This window comes from Orbicella franksi, chromosome 1 (genome assembly GCF_964199315.1).
Source record: "Orbicella franksi chromosome 1, jaOrbFran1.1, whole genome shotgun sequence".
Classification (NCBI taxonomy): domain Eukaryota; kingdom Metazoa; phylum Cnidaria; class Anthozoa; order Scleractinia; family Merulinidae; genus Orbicella; species Orbicella franksi.
Genome location: NC_138145.1, coordinates 12,179,059 through 12,200,184, shown reverse-complemented (window position 1 = coordinate 12,200,184; position 21,126 = coordinate 12,179,059). Strand labels below are relative to the sequence as shown.

The 21,126-nt window shown below is 37.8% G+C and overlaps 3 protein-coding genes across 3 annotated transcripts; 1 reads left to right on the top strand and 2 right to left on the bottom strand.

The window, feature by feature from the left end:
• Positions 1-4,512: 4,512 nt before the first annotated feature.
• On the top strand, positions 4,513-13,123 carry LOC145490685 (uncharacterized). The gene is made up of 15 exons (XM_081469776.1): positions 4,513-4,670; positions 4,754-4,846; positions 4,941-5,050; positions 5,932-6,019; positions 6,388-6,449; positions 6,956-7,060; positions 7,699-7,849; positions 8,291-8,426; positions 8,636-8,735; positions 9,346-9,499; positions 9,981-10,131; positions 10,343-10,437; positions 10,617-10,724; positions 11,249-11,356; positions 12,530-13,123. The coding sequence occupies exons 1-15, from the start codon at positions 4,653-4,655 to the stop codon at positions 12,647-12,649; spliced, it is 1,599 nt and encodes a 532-aa protein (XP_081325902.1). The 5' UTR covers positions 4,513-4,652; the 3' UTR covers positions 12,650-13,123.
• A 95-nt stretch (positions 13,124-13,218) lies between these two features.
• Positions 13,219-15,226, bottom strand: LOC145490918 (small ribosomal subunit protein uS13). Its single transcript, XM_081470035.1, has 5 exons — positions 15,098-15,226; positions 14,537-14,623; positions 14,211-14,312; positions 14,035-14,126; positions 13,219-13,332 (listed from the first exon to the last, which is right to left on the bottom strand). The coding sequence occupies exons 1-5, from the start codon at positions 15,119-15,121 to the stop codon at positions 13,254-13,256; spliced, it is 384 nt and encodes a 127-aa protein (XP_081326161.1). The 5' UTR covers positions 15,122-15,226; the 3' UTR covers positions 13,219-13,253.
• Positions 15,227-15,230: 4 nt separating this feature from the next.
• LOC145490610 (kelch-like protein 20) lies at positions 15,231-21,119 on the bottom strand. The gene is made up of 3 exons (XM_081469698.1): positions 19,354-21,119; positions 18,539-18,834; positions 15,231-17,940 (listed from the first exon to the last, which is right to left on the bottom strand). Exons 1-3 carry the CDS (start codon positions 20,544-20,546, stop codon positions 17,645-17,647), a joined length of 1,785 nt encoding a protein of 594 aa, XP_081325824.1. The 5' UTR covers positions 20,547-21,119; the 3' UTR covers positions 15,231-17,644.
• Positions 21,120-21,126: the final 7 nt, after the last annotated feature.

Below are 21,126 nucleotides of genomic sequence, written 5' to 3'. Positions count from 1 at the left end.
CCTGGTCATTTGTTTGTATCTAAGTTAGCGACAATTCTTAAAGTCTCTAAATGAAGTACCGGCAAATGGTGTCCGGCAAAGGTGGCACCCAAAACCAACCCACATCTGTAGGTCACTCAGAAATAAACGCAAGAGAAAGTAGAGTAAAAAAAAAAAATGTCTTGAGAAAGCGAGCTTATTCCGTTCTAAACCGTAATTATCTCCTAGATCCTGTGATCAAAAGCCATACCGTTAAGTTGTCACTGTCTGAACCTACCGACCAACTCTGGCTGTCTGATGTCCAGTTTGCTCGGCATTATAAAACGAGTGCAATCGTACTGGGGGAGTTTCATCATTTTCTGATCACTGGCCTTCAATCACTGCTCTTGCTTTCGTTCGTCATCACATCCAATTAGCATTGTCACCAGAAGAGCCCGTCGTTGTTGTCGCCTTATGCATTAGCCTGTAGTTCGGGACCGCTCGAACGTTTTCTGATCTGTACAGGCCCGCAAGTGATCCCGGCCCGCAAATGATCCCCAAATTGTACCGCAAATGATCCCGGGACCGGAACTGCCGGATTCCACCGCAAAAAGTTAGTAATGGCGTGGACTCCATGAAAAGTCTATGAATGGATACATATTTTCTTAATTATCCTAGATGAAGAAAAGACAAGTACCTCAGGCATAAAAGCAGCAATAAAAAACGTTTATCATACTGCGCAAAATACTAAATTGACATGTGTCAACTGCATAAATTTTTCGTTTAGGAAACGCACTGCAAAAAGAAACATGAATCTTCGAAGGTGCCTCTGTCATCTAATTAACCGCTTAGAATTTTTCCCAGTGTACTTCTTATACTTGCGACCTAGATAGCCTCGGGCTCCCACGAAAGTGCCTAAGATTCCTTCGTGCTATATACCGTAGTAAAAATGTAGTCACTCCACTTGGGAATTCTCAGTTGTCTCCAAATTTGAGGATATAGTGAACATCCTTTGTTATCATACATCTCAGGCCCGCACCCAAAAAAGTCATTTAGGGAAGGATCTAGCTCAGCTTCAAACTTCAAACACAGGATTTCGTGACGTTGGATATCATTTTTAAAGTTGTGAAATTTGCATTCAAATCGTTCATACTGCGTGTTTTCTTACGTTTCATATTGTAGCTTTTGTATCAAAATATTGTATTATTACTGTGAAACTCAGAAAACCGTGGATACCAGAAACATTTAAGGATTGTTATTGTGTAGCAAGGAAAAAGCCAATTAAGCGTGAGAAAATTAAACCGCAAACACCAGCGGTAATGGGCCACGTTCGCTATATCGATGTTATTGATATATCGAACGTGACCTATTGGTTGTGGTTTTGAGGTTTTCTCGCGTTTCCTGAACTTTATTGTGATTGGTTCAGTACCAAATTAATCTTTTGGAATCAAATCCAAATTTTCACGGTTTTCTGAGTCTCACGGTAACAAAAAAGCGATTGCATAAATTTTAAATCCACTGTCCAAATTCCTGAGTCCTCACAATTCCAAATTTTATGGCGAGGCGACCATTTCCGGTCCGGGATCATTTCCGGTCCCGGAATCATCTGCGGTACTATTTGGGGATCATTTGCGGGGCTGTACAGCAGACCTTTTCTGAGGGTGCCGCAGTTATCGGGTTTGAGCCTCACTTCCACTCCGTTCAAAATTCGCTACTTTATGGATTTGATTGGGTCTGGAGGATATAGTGTTTTATTTTTACAGTGTGTCTCAAAATTAAAAAAAACAAGAAGATCTGTTAGATCTTATAACCGCGCTTTTAAAATTTAACTGTTTTCTTAGTACTACAGTCGCAACGCAGTGCATATTCCAAAGCAATCTTTGATGATTCATTGATTACTGTAGACATCACAGCACTTGATCAACACAAACTATTATCGCACCATCAGTCGTAGCCGTTGTGACATCTCCGATGACGCAATAGTCTTAATCTGGAACTTTCTTCGGGATATGTATGGGCATGAAGATACGAACACTATTACAAACCGCTTTCTTTCTTTAAAGTCACGATTAAATTTAATTGTTTTTTTCCCTTGAGTTAAGGTTTAGCAAAGAAGTCACACGAGTCACATAATTCAAGAATTGCGTTATCTACGGCTATCTTTAGTACGGTGGTTATTTCCCTACCAATGACGTAATCTTTGCACGTTCTGACACGTTCTTTGCTTGGCTTGCGAATATTTAATTTTCCTTCCGATCTATGAACTTGCTGCGATGAAACAGTCAAAGGATTTACTTCATTTGCGTAAAACCACAAGAAATACTCACAAAATTACAAATAAATTAATGACCGTCGCTTCTGCCGAAATAAACTTGCAAAGTAAACACGATCGTATTTGTCACGTAGCGAAAGTGAAAGCTGCAACGTCAGCGCATTCCATGGCTGACGTAATACCTTTTTTCAGCGTATTTATTATTCCCTTTAAATCCAACGCTTTGATAAAACGAAAAGAAAAGATATTTTACCCGCAAAAAATAAAACAATATCCGTAAAATTGTCCGTATATTTATGTTTTAACAGCTTCTGGCGGAAAAACATCACACGTTGCGTGACTGAAAGTTTGGCCGAGCGGAGGTCTGCGTCTGGTCACCGACAAAAAAAAAAAACAAGAAGATCTGTTAGATCTTATAACCGCGCGTTTAAAATTTAACTGTTTTCTTAGTACTACAGTCGCAACGCAGTGCATATTCCAAAGCAATCTTTGATGATTCATTGATTACTGTAGACATCACAGCACTTGATCAACACAAACTCTATTATCGCACCATCAGTCGTAGCCGTTGTGACATTTCCGATGACGCAATAGTCTTAATCTGGAACTTTCTTCGGGACATGTATGGGCATGAAGATACGAACACTATTACAAACCGCTGTCTTTCTTTAAAGTCACGATTAAATTTAATTGTTTTTTCCCTTGAGTTAAGGGTTAGCAAAGAAGTCACACGAGTCACATAATTCAAGAATTGCGTTATCTACGGCTATCTTTAGTACGGTGGTTATTTCCCTACCAATGACGTAATCTTTGCACGCTTTGACACGTTGCTTGGCTTGCAAATATTTAATTTTCCTTCCGATCTATGAACTGACTGTGATGAAACAGTCAAAGGATTTACTTCATTTGCGTTAAACCACAAGAAATACTCACAAAATTACAAACAAATTAATGACCGTCGCTTCTGCCGAAATAAACTTGCAAAGTAAACACGATCGTATTTGTTACGTAGCGAAAGTGAAAGCTGCAACGTCAGCGCATTCCATGGCTGACGTAATACCTTTTTTCAGCGTATTTATTATTCCCTTTAAATCCAACGCTTTGATAAAACGAAAAGAAAATATATTTTACCCACAAAAAAGAAAACAATATCGGTAAAATTGTCCGTGTATTTATGTTTTAACAGCTTCTGGCGGAAAAAAATCACACGTTGCGTGACTGAAAGTTTGGCCGAGGGGAGGTCTGCGTCTGGTCACCGACAAAAAAAAAAATTTAAAAAAATAAACCACGGGTAAACCTAGAACCGCGCTCGGCCCATGGCCGCGCGGTTAACAAGATCTGTTAGATCTTATAACCGCGCTTTTAAAATTTACCTGTTTTCTTAGCACTACAGTCGCAACGCAGTGTACATTCCAAAGCAATCCTTGATGATTCATTGATTACTGTAGACACCACATTACTTGATCAACACAAACTGTATTATTGCACCATCAGTCGTAACCGGTGTGAAATCTCCGATGACGTAATAGTCTTAATCTGGAACTTTCTTCGGGATACGTATGGGCATGAAGATACGAACACTATTAACAACAGCGTTCTTTCTTAAAAATCACGATTAAATTAAATAGTTTTTTCCCTTGAGTAAAGGGCTAGCAAAGAAGTCACACAAGTCACATAATTCAAGAATTGCGTTATCCACGGCTATCTTTAGTACGGTGGTTATTTCCCTACCAATGACGTAATCCTTGCACGTTCTGACAAGTTCGTTGCTTGGCTTGCAAATATTTAATTTTCCTTCCGATCTATGAACTCGCTGCGATGAAACAGCCAAAGAATTTACTTCATTTGCCTAAAACCACAAGAAATACCCGCAAAATTACAAATAAATTAATAAACGTCGCTTCTGGCGAAATAAACTTGCAAAGTAAACACGATCTTATTTGTCACGTAGCGAAAGTGAAAGCTGCAACGTCAACGCATCCATGGCTGACGTAGTACCTTTTTTCAGCGTATTTATTATACCCTTTAAATCCAACGCTTTGATAAAACGAAAAGAAAATATATTTTATCCACGAAAAAGAAAACAATATCCGTAAAATTGTCCGTGTATTTATGTTTTAACAGCTTCTGGCGCAAAAACATCGCACGTTGCGTGACTCAAAATTTGGCCGAGCGGAGGTCTGCGTCTGGTCACCGACAAAAAAAAAAATAATAAACCCCGGGTAAACCTAGAACCGCGCTCGGCCCATGGCCGCGCGGTTAAAAAAAAACTGAGCATGACGGAATTGGAGTTAATGTCTGGAGCTGGCGTTTTGAGGACAACTAGCTAAGTTGCGCGTAGTACGTTTCCAAGCTATTCCCAGCATCCCTTGTATCTTTTGCGCCAGAAATAAAGGTCAGCGGTGCATAGAGTGAAATCAAGATGGCGGCTGAAGCGAAGGTAATACATGTGCAGTTGTTTTTCCAAAACCTTGTTTCTTCTGTATAGAAAAGTTTCATCATTTAGTGAAATCTTTCAAACAGGAAATAACAGTTCTAAAGAAAGGTAGGGATGAAGAATCAGTGGACAAAACTGTGCTACAGAAATATCATCGAGGTAGACAAAATAGGTTTAAGGTAAGCTCATGCTTCCTAAAATTCCACGGGAATTGTTGTTGTTTAGCTTACGTGCCGTTGCCCCACATGTTTTAATCGATTTCTCGTCCATCAGAATTTAAGAGACAAGAAACTACGAGGGAAACTCAGGTCGTACGAGTCACAGTATCAACAAGCTGCGGTACAGGCCGCTAAATCTGAGCTACTTCTGACCGAGGAACCAGGGTAAAGAATTATCAGAGTACAAGATATTTTCTAACTTCTATACCGCTGAAATAAACTTTATAGAGTCAGGGAAGAATGCAAATGAACTTGTTTTCATTTACTTTGCGTGGAATTGAAAGGAGCCACGACTCGGAAATCAGTGAACTAAAGCTCACTGCCAAATGGTTTCCTTTAATATTTAAGCTCATTTGTTAGAAAGACAAAGTACAGCTGAAGTGAAATCTGTTCTAGCAATCAATTAAGCCTCAATTATAAGTGGTTAAATTCTAATTCCCCGTAACAGTTTCCATATATTTTGAAGCAGACTGGTGACAAAACTACCATAATATTCCAGTAATAAGACCTAAGCTCTCTTTTTTTAGCACAGAAGGCATTTTAGGCCAGGGTCATTTTCTGAGGGGTTCATTATTGAGAGGAATTTTGTATTTTAAAAATGGTTAACCTGTTTTGTTTTTAATGGATTTAGCACCTGAAATCTTACAGGTTCACATAACTTCTGAGTTAGAATACCTTGTAGTAAAACTCTATAGATAATGATTGAAGCAACACTTACTCCATATTGTTCCTCAAAAGAACATCTCTGAACATGTCATACCAAATAAGATGTAAAACAATGGTTGTTTTGATGTTAAGGAATTATTTCACTCCTTTATCTCTTTATCTAAAATATGTTTCTAGATTATTCAGGGGGCTTTGTAACACAGGTTTATTTTTGCATCTGATATTTGTGGGTTGAGGAGAGTTAATGAAGGAGGAAATTAAGAGATATTTTAATTTTGGGACTTATAACTTTGCTTTATACTGCACTTGATATATGACTATATGCCCTTCATGAGTTAAACATAATTATTATTTGGCAATGTTTGTGTTTTATTTGGCAGGTATTTAGAAGCTGAAGGTCTAGAGAAAACCTTTAAATTCAAGCAAAAGAATATTGCAGAAGTTGTTGATGTTACAAGTGCTAGAAAGGTTATTTTGTTGTGTATGTTATAACCTAGGATAGGGAGATGGTAAGGGGTTGGGAGGGGTGGGAAGATTCTGGAGGAAAAATGCAACTGTACAGGAAGGGGTACAGGATTTGTTTGGGTACATATTGTTAAGTAGCAGAAATATAATATTATTATATTTGTCATGTTCTACTATCTACATAACTCACTGTTATGGAAGTTAAAGTTAAAGCCTGATTGGCTCTTGGGTACTAAACATTTTCTGTTATAATGTGCTCAAAAAGTAACATTGGAAACTTAATACAAATGATACACTAATAAACTGTTAACTGTTATTAAGTACTATCATATTGTATGACTAAACAGTTGTTCTAATTTTCTTACTTTCAGTATTTTGAGCTAAAGCTTGACAAGTTTGGACCCTATCGTATAAATTACACACGTAATGGAAGGTAAGCCAACCTTATATAATTAAAACGGTTACTGAGTAATTTCTTAAACTTGAGTAGTAGCAGTGCAACTAGTCATTTCTGCTTCAGAAATTGTGATCTAACTTTTGGGGGGTGTGGGACACTTTATTCCAAGAGAAGACTTTGCTATCATTCTCTCTATCATTATTTGATTTGGTTTTACATTACTATGCTTAGTGATTGGTTCAAAAAATTGCACAACTTACGCATCCAGTGAGATACAAAACCAGAAGCAAGCATGACTTGTCTGCACACATTTTCCGGCACTTCTTGACGGCTACATCTCTGTGCTGCAGGTTTTGATTGGTTCTCTAGATTCTCTGTCTCCTTTGTGGTTGGCCAGAGCAAATTACTTTCCTTGGTTCTGGTTTTCTCACACCCAAATGAACACCACTCCAGCTCAGAAGATCAATACTACTAGCTAAACTTGTAACTGGATGAATGTAATATTTGATTCTTTACATGATGAAGCACATTTCTTTGGACAGATTTCTTCTTATTGGTGGGAAGAAGGGCCATCTGGCCACAATGGACTGGCAAAATAAGAAACTGGGCTGTGAAGTTCATGTACTGGAGACAGTCAGAGATGTTAGGTACAGGTTACATGTTTCTTGTAACAAATATCTTAGATATTTGTGTAGTTTAGGTGTGTCATTGACACTAGTCTCAATAGTGATGTCCAAGCCTCATGGTTGTGGAAAACATGATAAATTAGTTATTATCAAAAGGAATTCCTTCTCAATAAGTGATTATACATGTACACCTCAGTGTTTCCTTCTTCAGTAAAACCTTGGCCAGTTCAAACATGTTATTAATAGCAACAGTTTCTGGATTTGTGTGAAAAAGGGCCGAGTTAAAAAAATGCACTGTCAAACCTCTAGTTTTGGACAGTTTCCATTAGCACATCACTTGAAATATAGAGATTGATCCCAGCCACTCACCAGTTGCTACAACTACATCTTCCTATAAGCCTAGGGTACAATACTCACAAGCAGCCCCTACATGTTGTCAAAATGTAAAATGATGAAATAAATCCCTAAGTTAATGAAGATCATCCATAAGAAGAAAAAGACTAGTCGGGAATCTCTTAACTTCCAGTTTTTAAAATTGTTTTGTCTCAATAATTATTTAATTTCAAAAATTATCGCTATTAATTTTCTTTTATCGATGGCGCCAGTGCAATTTTGTAGGTCAATAAAATTTGTCATAATTTATTAATTTCTTTTCACAGATGGTTACATATTGAGACCATGTTTGCAGTTGCCCAAAAGAAATGTGTCTTCATTTATGACAACAATGGCATTGAACTTCACTGCCTTAAAAACCACAGACAAGTGAACAGATTAGAGTTTTTACCTTACCATTTCCTTCTCGCTTCAGTGGTAAGTGCCTGTTTTAAGCTAGTCTCTCATCTGATTTAGAGCCTTGTCTGCCCTTGGTACATGTCTCTATTTAATGCACTGCGTGTTGACATTAAATTACGCTAGCACTACATTGAGGTTTGCAATCTTTTCTTCACTATTCGTCGTCATAATCATCGTGGTCATCATCATTGTCATCATTACCATCATCATCTCATCATCATTTCCTTCTCCGTTCTCGGAGAATGGGCCAGGGCATTGATTCTTTCATCTTTCAGTTACCCTATCTCTGGTAGCAACCTCTGCTTCTCTCCATTGAGTATGGTGCGATTGTTTAATTATGTGAATATAACTGTGAAAATTTTGGACTGAAAAGTAATGGTAACCATGTGTTAGGAGAGAGGTTTTCCAACTCTTATCCTTTAACCCTTTAATAAACTATGTAAGATATTCTCTTCACAGGGGGATTATGGCATTCTCAAGTATCAAGATACATCAACAGGCAAACCAGTGGCTGAATTGTTTACAAAGCTTGGGAAGTGTGACTGTATGACTCAAAATCCTTATAATGCTGTTATTCACCTGGGACACTATAATGGTAAAGACATTTTATAATTTAATACAGAGTTGAAAGAAATTTTTCTCAGTCAGCAATTGTTATATAAAGTGTGCTTAATCAATTAAAAGACAGACTGTACTGTTTAGTGGCAGTGACAGGACTGGAGTGTTTATATATATATATATATATTTATTTATTTATTTATTTATTTTTATAAATAGTTATTAGATATTGTTGTGATCTTTTAGGTACAGTAACACTTTGGGCTCCTAACATGAAAGACCCACTTGTGAAGATGTTGTGCCACAGAGGACCTGTGCAGGCAATTGCAATTGACAACAAAGGACAGTAAGTGTGATTTTATCATAGATTCAATGGGGAAATACTTTCTTATTTAGCATGACTCTCACTGAAAAAAAATTTAGTTGTAAAAGAGTCTTGTTGGCTAGGCTATGAATGTATTTGATATCAGCCAATTGATTTTTTTAATTGTTTACTTTTATGTTACTTGTCTATGACCAATGCAGCTTTGGAAAGATTGTATGTGAAATATGTAACTACACATGATATCAAGAACTAATTAGAGTAATTAAAATTACATGCAGCAAGGAAACTGCAAAAATACAGTATTGTACATCATTGATGATGTGGTGTACAGCATAATTTGTGGAAAACCAAATTTAATGGTGCTTAAAATCTTTTAAATTTAGTAACTGTGTTGTGGTTTAGCATTACCTATTGGTACAATTCACATGTAGCATTTTACTTTGTTTCATATACATTACTACCATACACCACAAAAAAAGGAAAACAAATTGCATCAAGGGTAAAATTACAACACAGTAAAATTTTACGCTATGTTTGCATTCATTTTGACTGATATCTGTTAAACTTGAAAGTGTTTTTAACATATGATTGTAAATTTTTTATTGACTTTCCTTTTTAATGAATATTATAGTTACATGGCAACATCAGGCCTAGATGGACAAATGAAGATTTGGGATGTAAGAACCTACAAGCAACTTCAAGCGTATTATACTCCAACACCAGCAAGCTGTCTTGCCATCAGTCAGCGAGGACTGCTTGCTGTGGGCCATGGACCACATGTCCAGGTGCGATACTGAACTGTGTGCATCATTTGTAATCATGGTGATACAAGACCCAGATAACTTCAAACAGGAGAACAATTCAATCAGCATTTATATGCAATCAGTAGCTAGTAGCCAAGGATAAGTGTTGAGACTGGTATTAGTAATATTGCCATAATTTCTGAATTTATGCTTGCCTTCAAATGTAATCAATCCTGAGGCTAATATTTTCTTGGAAATTCGATGACACTAGTTTATCAGTTTATAGAGTTAAGTTTTTATTCTTTTAGCAAACTGTCTCAAATGAATATCTTGAAAATTTATAATTAAGAATAAAATCTCTTCAGACTAGACCAAAAAGATAATAATAATTTACTACTTTTGAGGGGGGCATAGTGGTCTAGTAGTACATGTTTTCCTGAACAAGAAGACTGAAATGTTTTATCATTTATATTTACTTTTAACACTTGAATGTTAATAATCTGAATGTCGTTGATGCAAACAGATATGGCGAGATGCTTTCACTCAGAAGCAAAAGTCACCCTACATGTCACATCTGTTTCCATCATGTACAGTACATGGAATGCAGTTCTGTCCATTTGAGGATGTGCTGGGTGTGGGTCACTCACAAGGATTTGGCAGTCTACTTATACCTGGTAATACTACCTACTAATTTGTCATAAATTGTGCTACATATGATTGGTGTGCCCCCTTCCAACCTCCATGTTTACCATATGTTATGGTACACTCTCTGGTTTGTTAAGGCTCAGCCCTATTCAACACCAAGCAACATGCATGTATTTTAACTTAGACCAGTGGACATGAAAGCCAATGAGTTATAACATTACGAACATATTATCTCTACAGGTGCTGGTGAACCTAACTTTGATGCACTGGAAGCTAATCCTTACCAGACCAAAAAGCAAAGACAAGAGTTTGAAGTAAAAGCCTTATTAGAAAAGGTACAAAATGCATTAAATCACACAGATTTAAACATATGGAATGAATGTTTCTAGCACATCAGATCTGCATTAGAACAGATGAACTCTAGAGCTGAATATCAAAATAACGCCAGGCCTGTTGTACCAAGGTACATAGTTTACATCAGTATTGTTTCACTTTGTTAAAATCACTATTGCAGATTCAACCAGAGCTAATAACACTAAACCCAATGGATATTGTACATGTGAATCACCCATCAAAAAAAGGTGCTAGAAAAGCGGGCCAGAATGACGATGATGATGATGAGGTAAGGCCAATCATTCAGCCAGTGAGGCAAGTATTTTCTTGAGCATGGTTATGTGCAATAGTATCAAATACCTAGATACTTCATGGAGTGCACAATACTAGTAATTGCAATAATGTAATACTCTCTGTCCCTAAGTACAGACTAACAATTTTCTGGTGGCTGCTTCGTCACTCACTCTCACTACTTCCGAGAATCGAGCAAAATAAGTTCCACTTGTGATGTCATATAATCAAAGGGGATAATTTATTTTTGTTCATCAGGAATGGGGCTGTAAAAGTTTAACTTTGAGTATTATTTCTGGGGGAGAATGGATATGCTGAGTGATTACTTACAGTGGGTATTATTGTAGCATTGTAGTGTTGTTGCAAATTATAGAAAAAAATTCTTACAGGAGAAATAAGATGTGTATAGCTGAATGTAGCCAATGTTTGCTTATATGAATCAATAGTTTTCCACTAGTAGCAAGGGAAACTTGGTTTAAGTAAATGATAATGATGCGACCTGTTTCTTCTTCCATCCCCTAGCAAACAAATTCTAAAGAGAAATTTGAACCAAAATACAAAATGAAAGGGCGTAGCTCTTCAAAGAAACAACACCTTAAAAAGAAGGGTCATGAACAACAAGAGAAAAAGGTGAGTGTACGACTCTCACTACTAGGTTTTTGGTGGAATTTAGACCATTTCAGTTTCTTTAACCTCTGTTTTAAAACTCATTTTGTTGCAAACCTTCCAGCTGATGAGCTTTGCTTCTTAACTTTCACACATCAGTTGAGAACCTGAGAAATGGTCACTTCTGCAGTTTAACATCCACTTTGCCTGAGCATTAATATTCCCTGAGTTGCAATAGTTTAACAGTCCTTGACAGAAAATCTTTCTCAAAAATTGCTTGTTTTAAAAATTCAATCCCCCCAATAGTTTCACATCTGCCTTACCCTGTTTCCAGGTTTTGTCAATATCGTAAATTCAAGAACTTCAAAATATGGAGTAATACTGAGTAACACATTCCATTAGCAGTGAGATGAAGATGTTGCTTACTTTCTTTTAATTTGGAAGAATGGCAACCACTATGATCTAGGGGTTCATCAAGATTTAATAGAAAAGAAAGAGTTTACAAGGAAAATGACTAGGTTGATATTAGGATAGGTAATCATGTGAATGCGAGTGCAATTTACACTATGAGGATTTACACTGAGTGATATTTGAAAATTCTCCCATTGCAAGTGTAATTTGAAAGATTTTTCAAAATATCATGAGTAGTGTAAATCCTCAATTGCTTGAGCTTTTACATGATTACTCATTTACTATGTGACCGAGAAAGTTATGCAAGCGCACGTCAATTAATTCACATTGCAGTGCAAATTAGAAATTAATGATAAATTGGTCTTTTCTCAGCCAATCACAATGAAGTAATTTTCTCAGTCATATGATAAGTGTCAGGTGTAATAGTATTGATGAGTAGTTGTAATTCATTTATGAAATATAACAATAATATTTCACCGAAGTGGAGGTGAACGGTGGTGGGCTGTTACAGAGCCACAAATGTCCTCCACTTTCACTGACACTGAGCTGAAAAACTGTTTTATTATATACCACAAAAGCTGAATAACTCGGGGACAATAACTTCCTCTTTGGTCACCGGAGCGAAACAAGAAGTCATTTTGTTTCCCTATGGCTGCTCACAGGTGAATAGTGCTTTTCTAATCAGCTCTGATTAAACCAATCAGAATGCATGAAATGCACTATTCATTCCTGTGGTATATACTGAAGTAATTTTTTACTTATAAAACGTTTTCATACTTTTTGCAGGAAAAAATTAGACAAACAATGCAACGCAAGAGAAAAGAGACAAGAACAAACAACATGAACGAAAGAAGACCTCTTGAAAAATCGTCTGCATTGGATAGATTTCAGTCTAAGGCAAAGTAACTTAAATCAACAGAAAGTCATCTAGGAGAGCTCTTTTAATTTTTATAATTAAATTTATTCCTGTCAACCTCCTAATAAATATTACTTTCAAATAAGTTATGTCTCCATTTTTCCTTTACCTTACCCAACTATGAAATTAGCCAATCAGAAACTGTGACCACTATCCTACAATCCTGCAGTATCAGGTTAATGACCTGATATGGCCAAATTTGGGTATGATTAATACCTTATCATACCATTTAGGTACCCTTCAGCAGCATATCAGGTTCGTCTGGTCTTGCCAGTGGCCATGGCTATTTTGGCTTGACTACTTCTCTCCAAGATATATACCATGGCTTGACCAAACTCACATCTGAAATGCCACCAAAATATACCTAAAAGGTCTAATTGTGTATAAAAAATACACAAATCCCATTCCATTGGAAGATGGGTATGCAAGAGACAATATGGAATATTCTGGGTCAGATCTCAGATGAATAAATTAACCAGACAAAGATTCAAAGATGCTTGTCTGATGGGTCAGGCTTGTGAAGAAATAACCACAAAACACCAAACAGACCTGTGATCATACTGTTCTTTATTACAATTAACAGAAGATTACACTTTAGTTCTTCTTCTTGGCAACACCAACAGTTCTTCCCTTGCGACCAGTTGTCTTGGTGTGCTGACCACGAACACGGAGGCTATAAGAAAAAGAATATTTATATTTTAAGTTGTGTCACAAAAAGGACTTAACACTCCAAGTCCAAAGCTAAGAGCATCAATATTCTTCTTACAGGATCTCTGTCTCAAACAAGATCATGCACCATGCTTACAAACAGAGCAGAAAAAAATTCTGACCGGTGTAAAAACCAAACTGAGTCTATGTGCCTGGTGCCACTTGAATACTTTTCATTAATTCACATTCTCACTGTTTCACCGGTTAGTTATGTAGTGACGGGCCAGAATAATTATCCAGACAGTCAACAACCTGTTATTAAGTAGTATCAACAAACCATACTGCTAGCTATTGTAGTTAATTCAATAACCAAATAGCCAACTAAAAAACTGCAAAAGTGAAAAGTCTGCGACAAACTAAGACACTCAAATGGATCATCATGCTGGAAAAAAGAATAACCATTATTTGTGTTGGGGAATGGTAAAATAGATTCTAAAAAGTGCAGGTAATCAAGTCTTGTAAACTTATATTGCCAACATTATAGGAGGTCTAACATGTTTCTCCATCAAAAGGTTTGTGCACAAGGAAAAGAACTGTACTGTGGGTTGTTTTTTTTGTAAGTTATCAGACACAGTTTGGTCATAGCTCAACAAACAGATTAATGACTAACCAAAGCACTACCTTTTATTAACAAGACCCAGTCAACTGACAATAGACACAAGCTTACCCCCAGTAGTGACGAAGACCACGATGAGCACGAATCTTCTTCAACCTTTCAAGGTCCTCACGTAGCTTGCTCTCAAGATTGTTGGCAAGAATCTAAAACCAAAGCATGCTGATGTTGGCAAGAAGTCTTTCAAAACAAACACACTTGACAATAAGTCCAAGGGCAATTTCCCATACCTGTGAGTACTTGCCATCCTTGATATCCTTCTGCCTGTTGAGAAACCAGTCAGGGATTTTGTACTGACGAGGGTTTTGCATAATAGTTATAACTCGCTCCACCTGCCAGTACAAACAAAAAAATTGCATTAATATAGGTTGTTGTGGAATGTTCAATGAGAAATGAGTTTAACATCTTGTATCAAACAAAGTAAAAGAGAAGAAATGGACAATGAAGAGAATGACATCCAAGACAGTAAACTGACCTGTTTGTTTTGATAGGTAACTACTGTATGGTAAGCTGTGTATTTTGAATACAATTTTAGAAGTATGAAGTATCACATTACCTCATCATCAGTGAGTTCTCCAGCACGTTTATTCATATCAACATCAGCCTTCTTACACACAAGGTTTGCATACCTTCGTCCCACACCCTACAAACAATATAAATTGATTCACTTACTGTAGACATGAAAGAAACAATCACAGCAATCTTAGCCATGTCAAAATGACAGTGTCTCCTGACAGATTGAAAATACATTTGTGCTTATGTTAAATCTTGCAAAAAAAAAAAATTTTCCAGCAAGTTAATATTTTGGTATATGAGATATATACCAGTTTGACAACACATTTTAGGATGTAATGAGTGTCAAATAAAATTGATGTGACTTACATTTTCAAATCATGACAACAAATATACCAAAATAACACAGTGGTGTCATAAATATCGAATACAACAGAACACATGCCTGCTTGGAGATAAGATACTTCACTTCAAGTGATCAACTACAAATTTGTATGCTCGACACAGAATTAACTTGAAGAAACGTTCTATACCTCAATGCAACCCATACATTATACACTTGTCCATGGCATGACGCAAAATTTACTTTGCTCTCCTTACTAACCTTAATGGAGGTCAGTGCAAACATAATCTTTTGTTTTCCATCGATGTTGGTGTTCAGTACACGCAAAATGTGTTGAAACTTCTCAGGAATTACAAGGGCCTGTGAAAATGATACGAACTCATGAGAGAACTGACACAAATACTAACACGTCTAGAAAAACAAGAAATTGGTGAGGAAGCTCGAAATTTTAACAAAAAAGACGCAGTCGTGGAATTAATACAGCAACGAGATTCACTTTGAGATCTCAGTTACTGCGCAGTACAAAATTCTAAGGCGTTCTTCACAGTGGAATATTGGCAATAGAGTTATATCGTTCCCCTAACAGGACCCTAAAATACGCGTATTTGGTAGTATATATAATTGAAACATATGAAAAAGGACTTGGGAAACTGCACTCAACGGTTTTCACGAAAAACTTTCGTTCGCCAAAGTCTCACAGATAGCTTCGACTATCTGTTTAGTAAGCTTCTGCAACATTTCATCCCCTACACTTGATGTAAACCTCTGTGTAACACAATCAAGACCTGAGGACATTGCTAGATCATAAGCAGTTTGACCAGCGTCATTTGTAACATTGGTCCGTGCACCTAACCCTAACTTGCATTTATTTTCTGCCATCATACTTCGCACACGGAGCAAATTTACAAAATAAATTTTCACAGTAGTTTTTTAATGTTCAGAGAGTAACATGTGCTATGACAAGGGTCTCAAAGCGATCAAGAAGCTAAGATGAAAACGGATATTTTTTCATCACCACTTCTTCCAGACAAGTACCTTACCATGATGGCAGCCGAAAGAGAACTTCTCAAAGTGCATGATGGGATTTGTATACACCAGTGAGCCCGCGAACCATATAAGATCAGCGAACACCAGCAAGGTAAGTGCTTCATGTATCCTTAATATGGTTTATTCAGATAATTCGGAATCATCCAAATGAGCAACCGTTTTGGATATGCCAGGCGTAAGGAACAGGAAAGTAACCTGCTACATGCAACATGTTAGGAGTAGTATTCCTGTGTGTCATATGTTCTGATCTAGCCAGGGGTTCTGGACACCATCCGAATTGCACAATTTTGTTCATACTGTAGCCTATCATCAAGAACCAATCCTCCGTAGCAAAAAAGATGACGACTGGTACATTTACCCACAGTTCTTAGCGCACAACAACTTTAAAAACGTCTATAAAAACGTACAGAAACGTTATAAAATCTTCAAACCCAGGCTACTCGATGTCCTTTGTACAGGAACAAATATTATAAACATTTGGCTTTCTTAGTGCCTTATAGGCTGTGTTAGGTTCGCAAGGTATGGTGGTAAAATGTACAGCCGCCATCTTTTCTCCTATGGTGGATTGTGGCATGGACAAGCCATATAGTAATACTACACTTTTAGAAATTACTTTTTTAATAGGGAATGTACATTTCTTTACAATTCAATGTAATTAATAGAAAACGTTAAATAAATGTGTTTAATTTAGCATTCTCTCCTGTTAATTTTCTTTTTGAACAAGCACCAACGTAGTTGAACATTAAAAGGCTCAAGTGATTTTAACAGATATTGGCCAGAAAAGTGCTCCTTTCTGGGATGGTTAACAAGACAGTCCTAAGCCTATGGTTATTTTGGTCCATATTTTCTTTTTTAAAAGTGGATAGGTAATATGAATCAACAAAAAGGGTAAAACAAAAGGTTTTTTCTTCTGAAGTGACTATGTGGGTAGAAGTTGCTATTTCATACATAATTTTTTGTTTTGAAAGCTTACTTCCTAAGGTATCATCTTTAATATTACTTCTCATTGTGACACTCAAGTTTGTTATATTTGACATCTTGGCTAAGAAAATGGAAATTATAGTAAAAACAACAATGACTTCACTCAAAAGAATAAACATGTCCTCAATCATTTTGGTTTCACCTTGCCTGAAAATGTCAGTTGTCTCCTTGGACTGATGGATGTCAAGGTGGCTGACATTTGAAACTAAGTTTCCGCTGAAAAATTTTGGGTCACTTTTAGAGATAATGACCTTTCGAGAAAATGAACTTTCAAGTTTAACCTAACTTTTTAAAAGATAACTAGCTGAAATTTAGATAGTTGAAGTTAAACATCATATTTGGTTGTAAAGGTATGGCTACAGTTAAAACAAATATATTTCAGTCCAAATCCATGTACGACTTGTGATATCAGTCCTCAGAGTATCATTTACAGATTTGACTAAAGGACTGGTAAACATAAAACCAAGAAAACAATATTATTATTGCAACAAATTTAGACTGAAATTCTTGCATTGTCCCAAGGTTTGCTACTTATCAGAACAACATGCATTGCTGATATGTTCAGTTACTATTTACCACCAGATCAATGTCAGTAACAAAATCTCCACACTGATCTACCTACAGCACTTCCAGTATTGTCGGTAGAGTTTTAATACTGATGCTGGTTCATTACAATAACTAGCAAAACTGAACGGTTCTAACAGCTCATGGAATGCCAAACCAAACATATTCTGTACTTGCATCTTGACCTTGACCACTCAGCCTTTGCCAAAATACAGTCTAACATCCAAATGCATCACTTAGTGGCAGTTTCACAACTCCCACTCCACCGCCAAGTCTGCGATAGTTCATTCCTCCATAAAGCTTCCACTGGTTAGACACTGGATCGAACACTTCAATAGTCTTAAGATAAGTGGTGCCGTCAAAACCACCAACAGCAAGAAGCTGACCATTCACTACTGCCAGTCCCACTCCACTGCGGCGAGAGTTCATTGCAACTACTGGAAACCACTGGTTTGTTTTTGGATCATAGCATTCAGCACTGCTTAGTTCTGTTGCATCATCTCTCCCGCCAACTAAAGAAACAGAAAAAAAATAACTTACTCATTATTTTGTACAACAAATTCAGTTGATAATGTTGTGAATGAATGAATGCCTAAATATTTTGAATGGACTGGTTATTATTGTTGTGTTTTGTGGGTAAAGTCTGCATACAAGCCAAGTGGCCCATATTTCTACCCCTTCTGGATGGGATGCTAGTTCATCACAGGGTTATCCCCCCCCCCCCCCCCAGCATTAAATTTGCCAGTACCCATTTATACATCTGGGTGGAGGGAGGCACTGTGTCTTCCCCTAACATGGCTCAAACCCAGACTGCTCGATACAGAGTCACACTAACCATGAGGCCATTGCACATCTCCATATGATGTGTTTAGTCAATGTAAATCACTTTTTATTTGCTCATCGACGTGATATTCAAACGGGAAACTTCCAGTGTGGGATATGGGACAAGCAAGTCCACTTTGCCTCCAGGGACAATTTTCAACGGTTTTCAACTTGTTGGTTTCAAGGAAATTGAGGCTTTTTATTGGTGCAATGAAAATTTTCAAGGAAATTTGTGTTTAACCTGTAACATGCAAGAGTGAATCATCAATTTATATTATAGAATCTTACCAACATAGAGTTTATCTTGGAACAAAGCTGCTCCAAGATGCTTCCTTCTTGTTCCCATGGGAGCCACTGGACTCCACCGATTTGTTTTAGGATCATATTTCTCTACCGTGTTTAAAGGTGAAGTACCATCTGACCCACCAATGGCATAGAGATATCCGTCGAGCACTGCAACACCCACACCCAGTCGACGAGAACTCATAGATGCCACCCGAAACCATCTGTTTTCTTGAGGGTCATACTTTTCAACAATGTACAGACACGAAACACCATCTTGCCCTCCAACAGCGTACATGTACCTAGAAGAGTTGTATTGAAAATTGATTTTTATTTGCTATTTATTGATATTATTTGAATCAAAACTAATATTTCAGGGGAAAATCTGACAAACCAATCGGAGAAGGAAAAATCCAAAGGAAGCATCCTCAAAAGGTTTCATTTGCTTCATTTGAAACTATGGCACAAGAGGCAAATGTTCAAATCTGATTTCCTTAGCATTAAATGGCCAGAATTATTGCTACACCTCCTGAATGGGATGCATGCTAAACAATCGCAGATAGCGCCATCTTACCTCCTCCCCCACAAATATTTTGTCAGGTTACCCTTGCCAATTAACTCACCAGTTCCTTTCTACATACCCTGGGTGGAGAGAGATGCTGTGAGAGTAAAGTATCTCAACCAAGAACAGAACACAGTGATCCCAACCATGCTTGAAACTAGACCTTTCTGAACAGGGTTCAGGTCACAGACCATTTGGCCACTACCATTCTTCCCACAAGGCCACACGGTAACCAGTTATCAATGATATCTTAACTTACCCATCAAGTACAGCAACACCAACACTGGTCCGGCAAGTGCAAGTGGGTGAAACCTCACTGCTCCATTGGTTTGTCTTGGGGTCGTACCTCTCAACACTGTTGAGGTAACTACTACCATCATGGCCCCCAACAGCATACAATAAATTGTCCAAAACTGCGACACCAACACCACAGCGTCGCTTGCTCATAGTGGCGACCATTTTCCAATCACTTGTCTGTGGCTCATAGCGTTCGACGCTGCTGATGGCATCCCCACTGCACCACCCACCCACTGCAAACAGTACCTCAGTACATTTCGTCGGTTTTCGTGGTCGGGTTCGTGGCCCCTGCATGAGCAACCTTTGCTCCGGAAGTAAAAGATAATTCTTTGCTTCATCGACCAAGTCCCTACATGATTCATCACTTTTCACCAAAGGATCAGTACCAACGACACCAACTAAGAATTTGGGCAATAACAGCGGTAGACGGACGTGTTGTAAAATCTGCGAAAGATGGCATCGCCTCTCTGAAACGCTATATTTGACCCAGTTTATAACCGCTGTAAATACCTGCTCCTCCGAGCGAATGTTTAGCTCGTCGCTTGAGAGAATGTCAAGTAATTGTGTCACTGGTAGAAGCAGGAATTCCTCACTTTCCATTACTTCTTGGAAATTGTGTTGAGTGAAAATGTCAGCGATACGTAACAGATCGCGACAGGCGTGAGTATCAGCGAAGGCCCTAATACCAAGACAGTTCGAAGGGTCGAGTTGGCGTTTTAGAAATTCGCAGCATATTTCCTGAATTTCTGAGATCTGAAGAAGGCAAGCGGCAGGGAGAAGCACCTGAACATTGCCCTCTTCCACAGTAATCGACGCTGTGTAAGCGAAATCAACGAGTAATTCCATCGCTGTTTCATCGACATCTTGGATTGTTATCTCCATTTGCCTGCTCTCTGCCATCTCTCCGGTGAACATGGCCCGAAAATATGGGCTACACGCCGCCAGAATCACCCGATGTGCAAACATGGTTTTATTCCCAGCCTTTATAACAACATCACACAGTTCTTTGCATTGTCGTAAAGCTTCTAAAGTGTCCAGGAGTTGCTTAGGGTGGCGATCCGAGATATGCCTCATCCTCGGTTTGTTGGGTTGAGAAGTGGACTTCAAAGGGCTGCCACCAAGGAAACCGAAGTCAATCGTCGAGCTTTTCTGCATGTTACCGACAGCGAGATAACTATATTGCCAGTCTTGAAAGTTTGCTGTGTAATTTAACTCATTTTGTTTTTAATTTGTGCCACTTTAATGTGAATTCTCACCTCTTTCACCACAACAACAAACGAAACAATACGACCAGACTGTGTAACCTGGCATCGGAGAAGAGTGAAAACATGGGATTTGAAAAAGAAGGAAAGGGAAGGAGTTTGTAAGCAAGTGGGTCATAATCTCTTGGTCTTAATTTTTTTAAAACTTCCTTTTTCTTCAGGTTTCTAACTTATTTGTAACTGCACGAAGAGTCACCGTTAAAATTCTCAATGGGCTATAGCTGTACTTGTAACGTTCCCCTCCGAACCCCGACTACTACCCCATTTAGTGGGCCGAGCAGGGAAGAAATCACGCCCTCCTCCGCCCTCCTCCACTTCGCTGCCGAAGTTTTATGATGTTTCTGATCTGAAACTGACAAACGAGTTCTGTCTTGTTTTCAAGGACGATAACTATCCACTCTCAATGTTTCTGTTTGCTTGGCTGTTTTTTTGTTTTGTTTTGTTTTTTTTAATTGTCGTGCACCACTTTTACA